This window comes from Dipteris shenzhenensis, chromosome 20 (genome assembly GCF_047967505.1).
Source record: "Dipteris shenzhenensis isolate YYH24624 ecotype China chromosome 20, Dip_SZ_1.0, whole genome shotgun sequence".
Classification (NCBI taxonomy): domain Eukaryota; kingdom Viridiplantae; phylum Streptophyta; class Polypodiopsida; order Gleicheniales; family Dipteridaceae; genus Dipteris; species Dipteris shenzhenensis.
The window spans coordinates 41,570,119-41,588,289 of NC_141615.1; the positions used below are offsets into that span (position 1 = coordinate 41,570,119).

Here is an 18,171-nt window from a genome sequence, read left to right on the forward strand (position 1 = left end):
TGCAGATCTGACCCAAATGTGACTGTGACAGGCAATGTTCACTGCAAAAACAACAAATTTGGCAAAAGCCCCAAATTTATTGAGGGCAAATAAGCCAAAAAGAGGGCAAATTCAGTAAAGCCCCAAATCTTGCTGAAATTTCGCAAATATGACCCAATGTATGCAAATCTGACTCAATATCCTGCAAATCTGACTCAATGTCCTGCAAATGTAACTGAATGTCCTGTAATCTGATTTAATGTACAGCAATCTGATGCAAAAACAGCAAATTTGGCAAAAGCCCCAAATTTATTGAGGGCAAATAGGCCAAAAAGAGGGCAAATGTGTGAAAGCCCCAAATTTTGCAATGTCTTGCAAAAGCCCTGTAGATAAATTCGCACGACGGTTGATCTGCAAGTGTACGTACGGAGCAGATGATCGTACGGAGCCAGTACACCTGTACGGAGAAGAGCGTACGGCTGTCGCTGTAGATTCCGTACAGTAGGAGGAAGGTAGTACGGCAAAGTACAACAAAGTACTTAATGCGTGGTACCATTGAAAGTACGATTGCGCACTGCAGGTACGGCGTACGACGAAGCAGGAAACGCAGAATACGGAATACGTACGGAACGTACGACGAAGCAAGAATGCAAGGTACGGCGATGCAGCGTGCAGGTACAGCCGTGCAGGTACAGCGCGTAGGTACGACGGAGCAGATGCGACGGGTACTGCAGGAATCTGTACGCAAGTCCGTACAATCGTACGGATTGTACGGATGGAGCGCCACTTCTTGGAATCTGTGTGTAATGCTGATCCGGAGGCAAGAGAACAGATCCAGGAGTGCTCTGATACCACTGAAGGTACGATTGAGAGAAAAAGAGAAAGAGAGTGTATGCAGTATAGGACGAGTCGAGGATGATAGTCACACAAACTTAGATAGATGGATAACATTACTAAACACAAGTACAAAGTACTTGTATCTAGGCCTAGGACTAAATGTCCTAGGTGTCACATAGGACTATGTGTCCTATGTGGCATAGAAGGCACTAACACAATAAGTGCCTACACTTATGCCTACAAGGCACATACCATGGCCTATAGGGCATCACTAGAACCAGCAAAGGATGGCCTACAGTGCGCATGGGGAGTGAGTGCAATTAACCTAATGTTATGGACGATTAAGGTCAATTTCGATTTAACCTAAGCCATAGATAACCTAAGCCATAGACAGAGGTGAATAGTTCAGCGAGGAGACCTTCGTCAAAGCTTTTCCTTGGGGATCTCTTTGTAGAAAATCTTTTCTTCACTGCTTTCTCATCGCGATCTATATGTCACTATGCCATCTTCGTCTCATGGATCCTTTCCTCCCAACGTCCCATCACCCATCGGCCCTGCCGAAAGCCTTCCTCAAGCCAATAAGAGATCCAAAGCGATCTTGGATAAGCTAGGAGTTGCCGTATAAAATGCAAGCCATGGGACCGATAATGTGGCGATCTTGGATAAGCTAGGAAGGTTTGTGAATTGCTGTAAAAATTGGGCTTGCAATGCAAGCAACAGGACCGATCAATGTGAATCAAGCAGTCGACGGGGGGGATTGGGTTCGGCGTAGGTTGCGATGGCAGATGGGCAGGATATTGCCTTGGCTTGATTTCTGTGTTGCTTTCCCTCTGCTTCGCTCCCTGGCTCCCCTCTTCTTCCCCTCCCTCTTTTGGTGGCTTTTCTCTTCTTCCTTTCCCTCCCGCACAACCAACCGGCCTCAAAATTGGGCCCCCTCTCCTTCGTAACCACTCGACTCGCCCACTTATCCTGTCCCTTTCTCGGCTCCTTCCTCCCTCTCAGCCGTCAACTTTGCCCTGGCCACCCTGCTCCCTCGTGCTGCTGCCCGCCCTTGCCAACCTACATCAGTTAAGATTGAGTTAAACTAGGTTAATGCAAGTATTAGGGTAGGCTAATTATGTTAGGTTAGGTTAAATCATGTTTGGCTAGTTTAGATTAAGTTAGCTTAGGACAAGTTAAGCTATGCTAGTTTGGGTTCGGTTAGATTAGATTTAATCAAGCATAGGCCTTAGATTAATGATGGTTACATGATTAATGCGATTTTCAATTTCCAATGCAAATTAGTTTTATGTCATGTGAATCGGCCAAAGGCTTCCCAATTGAGGCCTAGTCGGGTCACCCGATTGAGCGCCAGGATTCGCAAGACCAGAGAGCCTGGTCGTACCACCAAATCAACAGTAGAGACTGACTTGCTTTGGTTGATCTTTGTTGAATGCAAAACCAAGTTGCTTCAACAAACAACCCCATTGTCAATGTTGCGAGGACAAGGTTTGGAGTTGGACAAAATGTTGCACCCTTTGGGGAAACAACTAAATGCGAAGATAGGAACATAAAAGGAAGGATGAAAGGGCAAAGGCGAGGGACGAAGCATTAGTTTGCAAATTCCCATGAATAACTTCCTAGACTAGGTGGTCGAAGGACTTGGCAAATGCATTTAACTACGTGAACCCATCCATCAACATTACCTTCTGGGGCCCCTTCCTAAGGGCGCAGAATGGCGAGGGCGAAAAAGTCAAGGAAGAGGTGGGGGAAAAAAGTCAAGGAAGAGGCAGCAAGATGTTAGAAGCCAAGTGATGAAGGCTTGACAGTAGGCGGGCCAATGTAAGAACATTTTATGGTTGTAAAGGCGACGGATAGTTTCCACCACCACCTATGTCAATGGTATGTATAGGAGTCTGAGTCCTATAGTTAGGGTCAGAGGTTCTAGAGGAAGATCCACGCGTGTCGATTGCAGGCAGAGCGTTGTTTCATCTAGCCAATTTGGCCCTACATAATAGAATAACTCTCTCTCAATAAATCTCATTCGTACCACTTTGCTTTTGGCATTTGTGTGTGCTCTTTCTAGTATGTTATGCTTTGCACACTTGGACTTGTTTCGTGACCACACTGATGCAACAACACTCATCCCACTATCTGGAAATGGCAATCGCCCCACCCAGGAATTATATGTGTTACAAAGAGTCTCATGAATATAATGTGCCAAACTATCAAAATCATCACCCTCTTCCCTCCTTTCCCATGTAAGTGTGTCTTGACTACAAAGAAGACTCTAAAATGATTTTTGAACTTAATCAAAGCCAATAACATGATGCATAAAATTAAGACACTGATATTTCAATCAGGGAGTGTATGATGATACTATGCATTAGATGCTTATGTAAAGGGAACTGCTTTTAGGATGTAAGACAACTAGTCCTTTTGCTCATCTTGTAGCTAAAAATCACGCATAGTGAAGAGGCATACTATCTTACATGAATTCCAATAAATTCCTTTGTCTTATTAGATGACAATGCCAATCACATTGGCATTCTAAGAGGTGACACCGTTAGAGTGAAGATCCTCCATTAGAATGCAACTACATGCTCTTAATCAAAGCTACGATCTACCTTTATTGATCAAGGCTTTTATTCCCCATAGATTCATGTAGTTGGTTGGTTCAAGCTTCTTCAGGTTCATTACTACTTTATACTAGCTAGACCTTGATAGAGATGACCAATGAGGCGTGCATGCATCATAACATGCACACAATCCGCCTTGCTTGAGTTAGGTAGAACAAAGGTCCAACCTCGAGGAATGATATTTTAAAATTAATTTTTGGTGTATTTTTGCATGATCATTATGTTGCATGTGGGAACAATTCTCATTATGTTGCATGTGGGAACAATTCAAAAGAGTAGCCCTAAGGTCTATACAATCACACTACTTGTAGTACAACATTTCAATTCATGCCGTGTTGTCTACTCCTCATCTATAATTAAGGATTGCTAACTAGGTTGAAGGGTTCTAAATTTGAATGGAAGTCACTTTAGAGTTGTATTGTTTGTTGAACATGAGTGCACACTCTCTCCTATGTAGGCACTCCAAGGACTTAACTCCCATGTGCCAATTGTTGGATGCAAAACTTTTGACTCCCTCACAGCTTTGAAGCGAGTTTTCTAGGTCAATGCACATGTAGATGCTATCAATTAACTTAACAGGAGGACATCTCACATCTTGGGTGGTTCAATGAGAAAGAACGTGCCTTCAACAGAAGGGGTTTTATTTTCTTAGGGAGTTACAAAAAGTATACATATATAAGGGGTCTTTTAATTTAAAAAGTGAAAAATTCCATATATAAGTGTTAACATCCACAGAGTGTAGCTGCTGAATGCAAGGTAATTAGTGAGTAAAGGTGACCAGGCCGAATGATCTACTTCAACGGACAAGGGAGTTTGACCCCCAAATATCCCAAGGCCAGTGATTACAAGCAATGTGCACACGGAAGGAGTATAGCTCAAACTCAGGGAGTTTGATTCCCAAATACCCAATGTCCACTACAAAGTCCAAGGATTCTAGGATTCTAGGCATAGGTTATATGTTCCAGCTACCACCAGGACTAAGGAGATGCACACTTTAGGTCCACGTCCACAGAAATAGCCACGCCAACAAAAATAGCCATGAAAGGAGTACAACTCAAACTCAAGTAGTTTGATCCCAAATATCTCGAGGCAGGGTTACCATTGAGTGTCTCGCGGAAGTTAAGCCTCACCACTCCAGGTTTTGAGCTACATTCATGGGGTTCGAACCACAAGTCGGTTAAGGTGTAAGGGCGCTCAGGGAGTTTGAGCCCCAAATCAACTAAGCCTAAGAGGCACGAGGCTAACACAAGTGCTATTTGGGAACTGGTTAGGACCACCTCCTAATTCGAGGCTTGTCCCAAGCGCTCTAATATGGTTAACACAAGCACTATTTCCGCTAGTAGGGAGAGGTGATAATAATAGCAATATGCCTTGGCACCCTATGGGCCCAAGAGCCCTTGGTTGTAAAGAGAGGGAGAGTGCTAAAAAGGAAAAGGGTTGGCCTTCCCTTCAAAAGGTGACTTGTATAAAAGGCCAAATGGTTGACTTTGGTCTTCATTGTTGTTTGCACCAAGTTGAATACAAGCTCCCTCTTCTCTTCCAAGAGAGTGTTTTGGGTGTTCTCTTGTTTCCTTCATAGTGCCCTTGTGGTTATCACTCTATCCCCCTTCACTCCCTTCTCCCCCTTCCCCTCTTCCTTTCTCCTTCTCCCTCCCATCTCCCCTCCCCACCCCTCTTTCTCTTCCCTCTCTTTCACGTGAAACCACATTGCAATAATCTAGAGGCCGCTTGCGTGAAACCTGCGGATGACTCGTGCTATGCATTGCTCCCATAAGGAGTAGCTAGGATTGGAGACTCCGTCGCTTCAACATCCCCACGACATGTGAGTCACTGCTGAGACCCACATTACATTTTTGGCATTGCTGTCGAGGAGAAAAGGTATGCTTTTGCATTTGCACTTGTCTTCTTCGGTATATTCCCATTGCACAAGTCTTCAAGCTTAACTTGGAGCTTGTTAGTGGAGTTGTAGGAGAGAAGAGAGGGAGAAAGTGAGAGTGAGGATGAAAAACTATTTTTTCTTGTAGGAAAGCCATTTGTGAGCATCGGAAGCTTGTCTTTGATGCTTTTTGGTATTTCTCACCCTTTCTGAAATTTTGCATTTTGGCTTTCAAAAAGTGTTTTGTTTTCATTAAGTAGTTAGATTAGGTAGTGTAGCATCCCCCCATCACAAAAAATCATGAACAAAAACTGCAAAATCTTCAAAAATCATGAGAATTCAGTCGGCGACACTGTGTGTGACTATCCCACCGAGTCGACGCCATAGCCCTATCGTGCCGACCAAATACCATGTCGATCGACACAATAGACGTATCCCGTAGTTAACCTACATTGACCACGCGCCGTAGTCCTACCCCACCAACCTAACCTTTGACCATGCTCTACCTTACCGCACCGATTTAATGCGTGTCAGAGTTACTTCCCCGCCGATCTGAAGCCGTTGTGTATGGCTGGCCCACCGATCGTTGCCATCCTGCTACTCTGCCACCGACGCGGTGAACCCACCCCCACGTCCGTGGTCATATTCGTACCCCTCTGCTCGTCGCGTTGTTCCCATCACGCCGCCCGTCGTTGTTTCCATTCGGTTGATCGTCGCTACTTAGATCCCATCGTCCGAGGTTATACACTTACTCCATCGTCGTCGTGGTACGCTTACCCCATCGATCATCACTATTTCGATCCCCACGCCCATCGCAAATAACTATACTGTCAACCGACGCGTTGGTAAGATCCCATCGATTCCCTATCCTACCGTCCATTGTCCTAACCATATCCCTACGCCCGTGGGGATAGCCTATGGCCATTCACGCTGACCACGTGGCAATATCTATCCCATTGATCGTCGTTACGATACATCTATCCCACCGCCCATGGCTATATTCTTACTCCGCCACCGTCGCTATACAGTTACATCGTCGATCGCCGCTAAACCTGTATTCCACAACTTGGTGCTATACCGTATCCCTCCGACCATCGCTATAGAGCTATCCCAATGCTATACCTCGGGTAGCCAAAGAATTAAAAGAAAATTCTAGAACCTCAGTTCAGAAGGATTTTGCCAAAGGATACCGTGCCAGAAGAAAGCACTTCAAGCTATGCTTAGCCCACCCTCCATCCTAGTTGTGAATTTGGAAGCTTGATCTAGAGCCTCCACTCGTTCATAGGTCCCCGACTAGAAACTCTATCTAGTTCTAATGAAACAGAGAGTCTGGAAGAAGTATTGCAAGACCCCTTGGGGCCAAGGGCATCGGAAGCTCCATTCACAAGTGTAGCCTCTCCTAACTCTCTTGCACCTTTGGTTAAATCCATTCTCCAACATGTTCGGCTACTTAGGATGAACAGAGTCGACAGACATGGAGAACCCCTTTGTCGGCATGTACACAAGAAGGGAAGGCCAGTAGCAGCTAGCTCTCGAACCCCAGATCGGGACAGAGACCACTTTCGCCGATCTAGGTCCCTCCACCTATGCCAGACCTCCCTAGTGGGAGAACATGGATGATGAAGATCCATGGATGAGGGAATTCGATAGACAAGACCCAAGCTGAGGGGATACCAGGAACTTCCAAGGTGGAGTGCCTTATGACCTTTAACAGCCCCGGTGCCTCCGTCTTCGTTAACTATGGGGCACCATAGTTTCCACCCTACCGCCTGCTGCATGGAACCACCCTTACCATGCCCCAAGACCCAACGCCTCTGGGGGTCTATCCCTTCCCATCCATACTGGTTGCATCAATGAATGCAGGCCTTGGTACCTCCGTCCCAATGCCGGCACCAGCAACTATGTGGGGACCACCACTTGGGCCAGGACTAAGGCCAGCCCTGCACGCCCACAGCAACACCACCTCTGCTAGTCGCTCAAACGGTGTTGGCTGGTGAGGAAATGTCCACCCGTCCTAGTGTTCGCTGCAGGGATGGTGAATCCCGCGAGAAGCCGTCCCATAGCCATCTCCAAGATAATGACCAAGTTCCTAGGAGAAGGAGACCCGGTCTCCCATGTGGAATGGTTTGAACAGATTTGTGAAGCCTTTGGTGCACCCGGTGACCTAGAGATGGCCAATGCGTTTGGCCTCGGCTTGGACGGCAAGGCAGGCCAATGGTATAGGGATCTCACCCCAGAAGAAAAGATCATCTGGGAGACATTGAGAAAGGCTTTCATTGTGGGGTTCAGCCCTAGCGGCCATAAATGGAGCTCGATCAACCAATTGTATGGGGTAAAATAAAACGACAAGGAATCCCGTGGTTACATTGCTAGGATCAAGCAGCTCAATGCCCGTTGTGAACCATATGAGCAGATGACCGAAGAACGACTGTTGCCTTGCTTCCTTATTGGGGATTAGTAGAACCGAAGCTGCACGACCACCTCATGGTGATGGACCCTATCTCCTTTCATCTATGCAGCAAGGTGACCATCCGTATATGTGACAACGTGATGGACAAAGCGAATTTGGACAAGGCCTCAGCCCCCTCCAAAATAGCTCCATCAGTTAGGTCCTCGAGTGTAGATTCAATCAAGAAGGAGGCTAACGAGCCTAAAGGCTTGGATATGAGTGAGCTGGCCTCCAATCTATTGGATCAGCTAGGCCAGCAATGGAGGACAGGAACCTCCAAGGAGGCGCCGAGCAACCCCCACTTGTTTCCACGAAGAGACAATGTCTGGTGTGGGGTATGCAATGGCAACCACCCCTCCAATGAGTGCCCGTGCCTAAGGGCAAGGCTGACGATTGCGCACACTGCCATAGGTGGGGAAATCATGATACCTCCCAATGTCAATTTCTGAGGACCCTTCCCCAACCCATGTATCAAATGAGACCCCCATTAGCCCTGACGGTCCCGCCTAACCCCCAGATCTCTCAAGGTGGTCCCATGGCTAGCTCTAGTCAGTACAGGACTCAACTAGTTCGCTACCACCACCCATATTAGGTCCATAGCCCTTGCTACCTCATATAGCCCCAGTCAATCAAGTGTTGGTTAAAGAATTTCCCAATGACTCGGAGGAAATGTATTCTGATCACGGACCTCATGATAATTACTACCCCTACGAGGAGGGAAGTGGTACCCTGATCCACTACCTCCCGCCAAAGGATCAATAAGCCCGACTTACCCCGTAAACACAAGGGCGAGAGATCTAACCTCAATCACTCGGAGACCCTCGCTCCAATGTTACACTTGCCAGGGTCCCCATAGAGTAAGTGAATGCCCCTACCGAGGTACTTCAAACCCTTTGGTGTCTTGTTTCAAATGCTAGGGCACACACTTCTTGAAGGACTGTCCATACAGGGATCGTACTCCCACTGCCCCAACCACGACCAATCCCACCCCTTTGTGTGCGGGATGCAGAACGGAGCATCTATTCCAAAACTGTCCCACGAGGAGATTGACCACCCCAATCATTCTGCCAAAGAGCACCAGCCTCAATCTGCTTAGCATTGAACATGGCCATGTGGCATGCAAGCCAAGGCATTAGGCAAGGCAATGAGGAAGCTCAAAAAGAACGGTAAGGGATCCCCATTGCTTGGCCTCGAGATTCCCCCACATCCTCTAACCTGATCCAAGAAGGCCATTCGAGTAGGTGATGGCTCCGACAAGGTGCTCATCTAGGACGGTTTTGATGAGGAGACAGCTACTCTTGCCACCTCCTCTGCTTCCAAACATTCTTCCACCCAGGGTGACCTTGAGGTACCCTTGATCCCAGAGGTGAACAAACCCTAAGGCCTAGCACACCCACCCACCTATAAGGAGACCTATCCTGACCTGGTCTTAGAAAAGCAATACATAAAGGATGCCCAAAACTTGGTACGGGATTGCCAAAATAAGTTCGAGCATCGACAAAAGGCCAGTAGGGGGTCAGATACTATTCATCCAGCCCACCTGATGGGCCTCCGAGGGGCAAAATCGCTCAAGGTGCCAGAGAGAGTTGAGGAAGAGTAACACCTCAGCTTGTAGCAGTCATAAGCTCCAAATCTGATACAAAAGATGTTCTAGGAAGACCTAGTGTTGCATAACCTCTAGGACAAAGGAGACCTGTACGGCTTCGAGGACATGTCCATGGAGGAAGAAGCTTCACCTTATGGTGTGATATGTCCAATTGGATGAACAGATCATTCTTACCTCCAACCCCTGCCAGCCCTAAGCCCAACCAATCGACGTTAGAAAAGGGGTAGAACCTACCTAAGGTTCCCATCAACAAGCTAGGCTAATACTTCGAGGGTGATGACACAAACGCATCTAGTCTACCGAAACTAGAAGGTGGAAGCCATCCTAGATGGGGGAGCTGGAGTGAGTGTCTACACCAAGGACTCCAATTCAACAAGGATATCAGCATCAGTCGTACGAGGAATAATCAAATGATTGTAAGTGATATGCGCTGGAATTGATATCTGCTTATTGTACTAGTGAGGACTTTGTATCTCATCTTGTTCTTTAAATGAGTAAATTTTGGAAAAATCTATGAGAGAGACAATAGTGTCATGGGGAAAATTGGCAAGGCACATCTTGAATAGCTTATCTTGTCAGCCGGATGATGAAATTGTGAAGCATGTATTTTGGGACGGATTGAACCAAGCGCTCTACAAGCTCCCTTGACTTAGTGCTCTTATACAATAGTATCCACATCTTTTTCTCCAATCCTTTAACATTAACATGGTCAAATATTCTCCATTTTAGAGCAGTTGAATTGTATTGCACATATAGGTACAACTCAGAGATGATGAGACAGAGTCCTAGTTGCCCTATGAGCTCCCTAGCAAATTTATCATATAGGAGGAACTCTTTCCTCACTAGTAAAGCATAGCATACCCACACGTTTTGAGCACCATGAATAAATTGCACAAATAAAATCCCCAAGAGATACTTGCTTTGGTCCACACACATGGCACCCTCATCACAAAAGAGTAAAATGCACCAGCCACTCACAAAAAAAACATGCACTATTGGCACATGGTACCACATGGCACTCTCATGGCACTATATTAGCACTGTCAGATTGGGACCTTGTCTTCAAACCCAGGGACAACTTTGTTGCAAAGGAGAACTCAAGTAGAAAAGATGACCTGAGATAAGGAGGAAATTCCATCTCACAAATAATTATAGAGAGATAATTTTGAATAGATTAGATCTTTGGCAAGGAAATAACCAACAAAAAGGTGCAACTTTTGTGCTCTATGAAAAGGAATGTAGCTAGGTGGGTAGCTCCTCTTTTCTTCTCATCCCAACCCCCAACGCTAACCCTAGTGACATTGTTCATGTTTTAAATCAAAGATGGAAATGCTTTAATAATCATTGGGTTCGGAAGTTTAGGTTTTCAAGGACATGGCACATAGGAATCCTAATAAAGGTATCCACATTTCTTTGGCTTATTTTACACAAGGTAGTGTGGATTAATACTAGAAAAATATAGGCAAAGGTGATGGGAGATGCAAGAAGCACCCAGATCATAAAGAGGCCATCTCTCACCTTTTCTTGACTTGTCGCCATGCAATCAAAGCAAAGAAAGTATTGCAAATGATCAAAGGTGAGCCTATCAACAACTATAATGCCATTCTCTTGGGGGATTTAATCAAAGTTAAGTGGGAACAAGGATTTATTTTGAGTGCACATGCTTTGTGGTCCTTTGTGAAATGCTAGGATGAAGAAAGCCCGATAAGGCGGGGCTGAATACTATGTGACATTCATTGATGATGCAACTAGGAAAGTGTGGGCTTATGCCATAGCTCGGAAGAGTGATGTGTTCCAGGTATTTCAGAAATGGCTGGCCTTGGTTGAGAATTAGTCAGGTAGAACGCTTAAATGCCTACGGACTGACAATGGTGGAGAGTATCTCTCTCATGACTTTCAGCATTTCTGCGATACACGTGGGATTAAGAGGGAGCTCACATCCCCTCGTACTCCAGAGCAAAATCCAGTTGCAGAAAAGATGAATCGTACCATTCAAGAAAGGTTGCAATGCATGCTTTCCAATGCAAGTCTTTTTGGTGGTTTTTGGGCTGAGGCAATGAAGACTGCAGTGCGTGAATTCCTCCCTTAGCCTATCGTACTAGTCCTCATCCTGTGCCTTTAATTCTTCTACAGTACGGAGGATGGTTTATGCCTTGTCCAACTAGTCCATCGTGGTTTAACCAGGAATTCACTAGCAAAGAGCTCATCCTTGAGCTTTGTGAGAGTGACTTCTAGCTCCTCGACCTTTTCTCGATATTGCTCTGTTCTATTGAGGGCGGTTTGCCCGGTAGCTTGTGTGGCGACCATGAGAGTGTGGCTATTGCACGTGCTGAGTTGTGCTTGTAGGAGAGAGGAGGATAGTTAACAGGCAAGCTCTTGCCCTCCGCTGGAAAATTGTGCGTGCCATTTGAGGGAGTTGGACCATTTCATCCAATAGTTAGAGCTCCATGTGGTTCACCTGTGAGAGTTGTTTGGCCAACATGGCTCCAGGTGTTTTTAATACTATGGTGCATTGCAAAATTATAGGGCTTCTGTGAGACCGGCCCATGGAGAAGAGGAAGAGCCTGTGATGAAGGAAGTGGGCTCTTGGGGTTGCACTATGGTAGTGGTTGTAGTCTAGTGAGTAGAGGGGTGGGGACCAATATTTACATTGTCATCCCCGTGAAACTCTTCCACATCAATGGGATCTAGAATGGTGGCCTTGCCTTTAGGGTGTCGGGTGCGGCCTCGAGGTATCGATGTCTCCTAAAGAATTCCTACACTTGACGGTCTTCATATTGTTCCCGTAGTTGACTGTCAAGTGGTTGTTCAGTGGGTCAGCTAGAGGGGGTGGGGTTTGGATTGTCTCTCAGCCATTTGGGGTCCGCCACCTCGCCTCTTCATCTGTCCCGAGTCAGCACAACATAGTAGAGGGACATAGAAAATGAAGAGGACTTGGAGTTATGACCAGATATGGAAGGAAGCATGGTGTATAAGCTGAACAAAGGAAAATACACAAACAAGACACCACAATGATACACTAGGTGAGATCGTGACTCAATCCTTCCTCCCCTTCCCGCTTCTAAAACCCAGTATAATGAATGAATCAATTCCCCCCCATCCTCCTTCATCCCATAACACTTTCGAAAGTGGTAGGAACCCCCCCAAGACAGTTTATGGGGATCATGCTGGGACACTACTGGTGTTGAGTAGCAAGCATAAAGTGGTGTTCTAGTGTCCTAGAGGAGAAAGATATTATGCTAAGTAGTTCTGGTATCCTTGAAGGCAGGGATATTTTTATCAAAGCTATACTTATATATTAATATAAAATTGTGGCGAAAGTTTATCGAGCTAATTTTTTTAGTTTCATAATGGAATATATTGAAATTTTACATATTTTCTTTTGAATTTTAAAGACAAAGTTGTAAATTAGTTTCAAATCTTGGCAAATGTTTCAAACCTTTATTTTTATCAGGGCATACAAACTATTGACAAGAACATAAAAGTTTCACTTCTTAACAAAACTAAGAGGAAAAAATCATCCATGCTTGAAAGATCTAGTGAGAGAACTAGGAGATACTTAAGGAGAGTGTCCAACAACCCAAACTCGACACAAGAAGCCTTATGTGTGACATAAGTCCTTCAAGTCCTCAGGGCGAGCACAAAGTGGGCAAGCACAATGTGAACCCATTGGAACAATAGCTAGAGCAAGTGACTTCATCGAAATTCTCATTGAACTAGACCAAGAAGATCCCTCATGGTCAGATCGGGACTCCAGAGAAGAAGAAGTGTAATGTAGAGAGTGGGTGAAAGAGGAAGGTACAAATAACGGAGGCTCCTTATGAGTTCATCAAGGTCAAGATGATCCCCTTCTCCTCTTGCAATGATGTCTTCATCAACACCCACTTTATTAGGAGTAGTGACTACTTTAGCACTGGACTCGATATACAACTCGGGGGGGTCACTCATCATATGTAACCCTATCACGTGAGTTCAGCAGAAGGATATTTTTTATTCCTAAAATTTACAGAAATAAATATACATAAGGGACTATTTAAAATAGTTTTGGAAAAAATTTACAGATTTGTATAGAAAAGGGGTACATTTTATTAATGAAAAAATTTATAGATAAGGGATTTTAAATATAGGCCTTGAACGCACGTGATATAGAGGGTTTATACATAGTGACCCCCCCGAGATATACAATGGTCAAGCTACTATTTCATCTATTCTACATAACCCTGGTCCGTCAAGTCTAGTAACATCCATGACACCCGTGGGTTCTCATTTTTCTCCGATCATGTCCCTACTATCTACGTTGTCATTTCCCTTATCTCTACCCTTTCCTACTGCTTATCCATCTTACATGGCTTTGAATCCATATTTCTCTTTCCCACCTTCCCTTGCATCCTCATTGACACCCACTTTTTCGATGTCCTCACCATCTACTTTTGCAATGGTAGTGCCTATAGCACATGCAACACCATCTCTTTCCTCTATGGCTACATCAGTAGTGACTTCAGCGTTGTGGTCCTCTGCTGAAGGTGTTCTCTTATCAGCCTCTCCACCATATGTCTTCGTGGCACCCAAATTTAGTACTACTCCATCGAGAGGTCCTTCAACTCTTGCACTCACTTCAGCCTCTGGGGTTTGGTATGGCAGTTCTCAGTCTTGCAAAAAAATCTAGACTTCTTGAGTTACTCAACAAGGTCCATGTGAAGACTCAAAAGTTCAAAGGGCACCTCCATGAGGATGTGAAAGCTCATGTGAGTAAATTCCTCACGGCATGTCAAGCTAAAGGTGTGGAGAATGAGCATGCCTTCCTACACATCTTTCCATCGTCATTGGAGGATGCAACTGATGTATGGTATAGTCAGTTTCCCCCTAACCATTTCTAGACTTGGACAGACCTAAGGGAGGAATTCTTACAAACTTTCAAGTTGTAGAAGTTCAAACATATAATTGTCCAGGAGTTGTCCCACTAACACTTGGAATCTTAGCAAAAGCATTTCTGAGATGTACATAAGGATGAGGATCCTGGCCGTAAAGATGTCCATCCACTATCATGAAGGGGTGGCTTGTGAAAGCATTACCTTCCACCATTTCTATAAGGCTGGTTGACAAACTCCCCGAGCATGCCTCTTCAACAAGACGTCTTGAGGAAAGCAGTGAAGATGGAATGGTCTTAGTTAGGTTTTGCCTCATCACACGCTTTGACCACCCATCTTTCAAGAGAGGAGGGCTCATTGGCATGGCAATAACATAAGGAGATAGAAGGTCTAAAAGAATAAACAAGGGTGGATGGACCATCATCCTTCGAAGCTTAGATAAGAAATGGTCTTTGGTGTACCAAGTGCAAGGGTTCTGGCCATGGTCATTGGGAATGTCCCTCGAAGTGTAAGGTACCCACTTCGACCTCTTTTTGCACATTTTGTGAAATTCATGGACATGATTCCTTCGAGTGTAGGTATCTTAAGGAGGTCCTTTTTGTTGGGTGTAAGGGGGCCCATTAGATGCGTGTAAGGAGGTCCTTTGTTGGCTGTAAGGGGGCCCATTAGATGTCCAAAGAAAAATACAATCATCAAGTATGTGAAGATTATAGGTAAGGACATAAACTCTAGTCACTCTCTTAACATCTTGTCAAAGCTAATATGATCTTCTTCAAAGATGCCATTATGGTAATGAGACATAAAATTTCCATTATGTGACTTTGTATTGGACTTCCAAACTTGCGAAATACATTTGGTACATTTCCTTCTCCTAGATTTGTGTCATCATGTCAATAAATCGGACTTGTATAGATTGGAATATTTTTCTTATTTTACATGAGACCTTGGCAACTTCTTTCTGTTGGTCACTAAATGAGTCTTGAATTTGACATTGTCGATATGCAAACCTTCTATCTGAAGAGTATCAAGCCTATGATGGTTTTTACTCTATGATATTTGTCCTTTGCATTTGCATGTTCAATGCTTTACAATCCAAACTTTGATGACTTCTTTGATTCGTCATTCCATGTTTTCCCAAGTTATGACTTATGATGGATTGCAATGACTCGATGAAAACATCCTAGTGACAACTCATGCATGTTTGTGCATGAATAATTCCAACTACATGCATTTTTGGATATGCATTTCTCCTAAAACCCTGATCTAAAGATGTAACGCACATGCTAGGCACCACATAAGCCCTAAAAGAGTAATTTGTACATGTATACAAAAACTCTATGAAACGGCTATGCAACATTCATAGTGATAAATGTATTGATAGGCAATACTACCAATCATGTGTAAGTTGGTGACTTATCCTTATTAGTACTCGAGGGGCACACCCTCGAGACCTACGCTATTAGGAAGCAGGAGACATCCCGTAGGATTCGAACACGGGCAGCCAGCTCAGGTGCGTAGACTCCCTAAGGCCTGGAAGATACAAGAATTTCCCTGTGAACCAATTCTACTATGGCGTCATTCTTCTCCCTTGCATCCTTGAATTTTATCCGTCTTCCATGTCCTGCAATGGAGGAAAACCTTAACAAGCATTCCCCAACCAAGTAACAGCAGCAACAAGAAGATGACATCATGCAGCAATACCTGGTAGAACCCACAGAAAGTCAAGAGGAAGGAGTGCCCGCACGCTCTCAATTTGGATGTCCACTACACAAATGCATGAGCTTCAGCAATAGAGATACCATAGACAACGATGACTGAAATCAGAACTGCCTGCTGAAATTCACGCTCTACCTGAATACCAGTTGTAAGTTCGACTTATTTCCAGCCGTGTGCCATCTTGAGCGTTAGAGAGATGGTCGCCCGTAAACAAAGCTCTCAGCGGCTTGTAGTGAAGACAGACGCAGGCCTGTACAAAATGAGAACAAATATACATGAAACATCGAGAAATTCTTTTGAGTAGATATGCACAAATGAAGCAACGAGAATAGATATGCACACATCAAAGCTCAAGGTCGCAGGACCACCTCAGTATGGCCAGGTGTAAAGATAAGATCGATATCTGAACCAAGCAAATCCCAGACACCTGTTCCCTCCAGCTTGATTTCTACATCAGCTGTGTCGGAAGTCACCTGCAATTCACAAAACATTTTGAGAATTAACAGGCTAAATAAGCCACCCGGACTCACAAAATCCACAGATTACCTCTTTTTCATGGAGAATACGAGGACATTGAAATTTTTTTTGCCAGCGTTTGTGGTCGGCGACATCGTCCCTATCAAGAATAGGACGAAGGCAGCGCTTAGTGTTTCTATTAGGTCGATTGGTGAACCTGACAATACGTTTAAATTGCATCTCACTTGTGAGAAAGAAAGATGTAACGAATTCCGCCTAGTTCCTCCACACGACGGGCCAACTGTTCGGTGTACCTAGGACTGCGACAAAGGATATCGCGAATCACACAAATAAATGTCATGAACTTGTATGAAATGCAAAATTGACACCCCAAAATTGATAATTATTGTTGTGTCCAAACTTTCCGGGACAAGCCTTATAGCCAAGGCAACTTACCAGTCCACAAGTATGTTGCCATCTGGTTTAGTTATAAGGTACGCTGCAGCGCCATAAGATTTATCGGAGTGATGACCGCAGTGATACACCCCCTATGAAGCAACCAAGTAGAATGGTTCATCCTGATCTCCGTTCGAAGCGGAGTTTTCCAAATAATTCTAAGTCGACTTGATTCAGCTTACCGGAAGAGAATCTGGGTCTATCGCAATTGGAAACGTCGAATGAACTTGCAGGATATCAGCCGGAGGCTTCTCAGTGTGGATCGAGTAAGTAGGGCACGACAACAGAGCCTGTTGAAAGGAGTCGGATGTAACGATGCAACGGACAAAATCCCGCCGCCCCTCATAAAGACCCAAAAACCAGAAATTCAGACCTGCAAAGCGGCAACTCTCTCATTCGGTGAGGCAGGTTGGTTGTAGACAGCAGATTGTCCATCAACGCGGGTGAAGACGCTCTGGGCACGAATCCAATGACGGAGATGTTAGTTGGATTAAACTTCCCATAAAGGAGTTCAAAATCAGCAGGAACGAGCAAAAGGGTGGAGGAGAATGACAGGCGCCATCCATCGGCAAGTATCGCAATCGATACATCGGTGATCTGCAAGGGAAGAAGCGATTAAGGAGGATCGATGGGAACAACGATCTACAACAAAGGAAGGTGCAAGCTACAAATTGGAGAAGTAAGAGGCTGGAATATACCAACGAAGAACTCCCCAGGGACGTTGTGAGGGCGACGGGAAGAAGAAGCGGAAATGGGCAAGAGCTTGGGAGGCGAAGAAGCAATGGGATGAGGGTGGTGGTGGAGAAGCTGTAGAGGAAACGCCATAGCCAAAATTACATGGAGCTTCACCAAACTACTTTGTTATTATCTGTTGTGTTGCAGCAAACTTCGGCACTTAAGCCTAGACGCTACGTTCTCTAGTTTATCTTTTTGGCTCATGTCACCCCTTACGTTCTCTACTTTAGAACCGTGAAGCCTTAGTAATGGTGGGCCAGCTTGGGAAAGCGAAAATGGTTTTTCTTTTTGGATTTTCTTCATAAAATCCCCGTGGTCTGAGGCTCGCATAAACTACGGTCCACTCACTCACGTGGCCTGTTCTGTTTGGCGAACCCGAACGTTAACCGGCATTGGAGGTTGCATGGTTTTGCATGCTTCTCCGTCGCGCCATCCCACCCAGTGCAAGGTTCGTATGGGAGAGGAGGTCTTGGATGACCATCTCCTCCATTGATTAGCATGTCGTGTGGTCAACCGGGAGTAACTGCTCCCACGGCCAAGGGCACTGAGTCCAAGGTCTTTTACAGAAAAAGGAA

At 45.0% G+C, this 18,171-nt stretch overlaps 1 protein-coding gene across 1 annotated transcript; it reads right to left on the reverse strand.

Annotated features, from left to right (window-relative positions):
• Positions 1–15,535: 15,535 nt before the first annotated feature.
• On the reverse strand, positions 15,536–17,763 carry LOC147889676 (uncharacterized). Its single transcript, XM_087391532.1, has 11 exons — positions 17,560–17,763; positions 17,415–17,458; positions 17,235–17,315; positions 17,044–17,151; positions 16,862–16,953; positions 16,651–16,725; positions 16,496–16,565; positions 16,318–16,422; positions 16,085–16,199; positions 15,935–15,997; positions 15,536–15,854 (listed from the first exon to the last, which is right to left on the reverse strand). Exons 1-11 carry the CDS (start codon positions 17,684–17,686, stop codon positions 15,757–15,759), a joined length of 978 nt encoding a protein of 325 aa, XP_087247658.1. The 5' UTR covers positions 17,687–17,763; the 3' UTR covers positions 15,536–15,756.
• Between the last annotated feature and the right edge of the window lie 408 nt (positions 17,764–18,171).

Excerpts from the sequence above, each read along its gene's own strand:
- LOC147889676 (XM_087391532.1), bottom strand. The coding sequence starts at position 17,686 with ATGGCGTTTCCTCTACAGCTTCTCCACCACCACCCTCATCCCATTGCT. Across the intron at positions 17,316-17,414 it reads CTTGCCGATGGATGGCGCCT|AGCGTCTTCACCCGCGTTGA; the intron begins GTCATTCTCCTC and ends ATTCGTGCCCAG. Across the intron at positions 16,726-16,861 it reads GGCAACATACTTGTGGACTG|TCCTAGGTACACCGAACAGT; the intron begins GTAAGTTGCCTT and ends CCTTTGTCGCAG.